Source organism: Sinocyclocheilus rhinocerous, unplaced genomic scaffold (genome assembly GCF_001515625.1).
Source record: "Sinocyclocheilus rhinocerous isolate Xijiao unplaced genomic scaffold, SAMN03320098_v1.1 scaffold1480, whole genome shotgun sequence".
Classification (NCBI taxonomy): domain Eukaryota; kingdom Metazoa; phylum Chordata; class Actinopteri; order Cypriniformes; family Cyprinidae; genus Sinocyclocheilus; species Sinocyclocheilus rhinocerous.
In genome coordinates, this window is record NW_015666547.1 from 138,329 (window position 1) to 140,145 (window position 1,817).

A 1,817-nucleotide genomic window follows, 5' to 3' on the forward strand; every position below is an offset into this window, starting at 1 on the left:
CACTCTCACTCACTCACACACACACTCTCTCACACACACACACTCAAACTCGCACACACACTCAAACACTCACTCACACACACACACACACTCACACACACACACTCACAGACACGGGGACTCTCCATAGGCGTAATGCTTTTTCTACTGTACAGACCGTATATTCTGTTGTCCTACACCAACCCTACCCCTAAACCTACCCCTCACAGGAAACTTTCTGCATTTTTAGATTTTCAAAAAACTTCATTCTGTATGATTTATAAGCTTTTGTACCCGTGGGGACCACAATTTAGGTCCCCACCGTGACACGAGTCCCCATGAGTCTGTGTGTAGTCAGGTTTAAGTCCCCACCAGGATATATAAACCAGTACACACACACACACAAACACTCACTCTCACACACACATAAACACTCACTCTCACACACACACATAAACACTCACACACAAAAAAATATAAATTATATATATTTATATTAATAATATAATAAAATATAATATTTAATAAATATATTAATAATATATAATATAATATATTATATATAATAACATATTTTATTTCTATATTATGTAAATATAAATGTATTTCTATAAATATTGTATATAAAGAGCGATAGCAATAATAAGAAAAAAATATATTATAATAATAGCAATAACAATAAATATTTTATGCTACAGTGTGATGTTCTCCGGATGAAGCCGATGGTGTGACGGCGGTGTGTGTACTCACGATCGCTGCAGTGCGAGCTCCCGTAGGACGTCATGCTGCAGTCGCACGAGAAGCCCTCCCACTGCTGCAGACACACCCCCTGATGATGACACGAGTCCTCCGTACAGGTGGTGCTGGGTCCTGCGCGCACACACACACACACACACACACACACACGCACACACACGGTCATTCGGAGTGTTTCCCAGCAGAGCTTGTGCTGGCTCAGTGTGTTTATATAACGAGAGGAAGCACATGAGATAACGTGACGCAGCAGCAGAAGGATGAACGTGAGAGTGGAGTTTAAGACGAGTGATCGGTCATTATCGTCACATAAACACACTACACGTTCAGATCTACAGCACGTTCAGATGAATCTCACGACAGCAGCGATGACTTTCAGAAGACACTCCAGTCCAAACTAGAGTCTGAAGACTCAAAACACTTGTGCTGTGCAGATAAATGATGGCATTTATTATATTTGATGCGCCACATCCTCAACCTGTTCAAAAGTTTTTATTTTAAGTAAATTAATATTTCCATTCATCAAGGCTGCATTAAATTGATCAAAAGTGACAGTAAAGACATTTATAATGTTACAATAGATTTCTGTTTCAAATAAAAGCTGTGCTTCTGAACTTTCTATTCATCTGTGAATCCAGAAAAATAAAATCTATCACGGTTTCCACAAAAATATTGTGCAGCACAACTGTGTTCAACATTGATAATAATCAGAAATGTTTAAATCCACCTCAGCATTTACACAACTTTACAAAACATATAAAGTAGGCATTATATTTACACTCACGTAGGGTGATACACACACACACACACACACACACACATATATATATATATATAAAATCATGATTTTCTTGTTGTTTTGAAATAATGTGCATTGTGAAAAATGCCATGGAAATACATATAAAGTAATATAAAAATATATAAATATATAAAGTGCTATATATATTCCTCTTTCTTTTGTTGCTTTGAATATAAGCATCTGAATCTGAAGCATCTAAATGCATGAATGTAAATACATTTAAAAAATATATAGAAATTTTAAATGCATGTTAAATAATTTTAAAAAAATATAAATTATATATATT

General features: G+C 35.7%; 1 protein-coding gene across 1 annotated transcript in view; it reads right to left on the reverse strand.

Annotated features, from left to right (window-relative positions):
* The window catches only part of LOC107732688 (neurexin-2-like), a 351,796-nt gene that overhangs the window by 111,429 nt on the left and 238,550 nt on the right, over positions 1-1,817 (reverse strand). Inside the window, exon 18 of the mRNA XM_016544101.1 lies at positions 730-849. Within this exon, the coding sequence (XP_016399587.1) occupies positions 730-849 (120 nt within the window). The remainder of the gene's footprint in view (positions 1-729; positions 850-1,817) is intronic.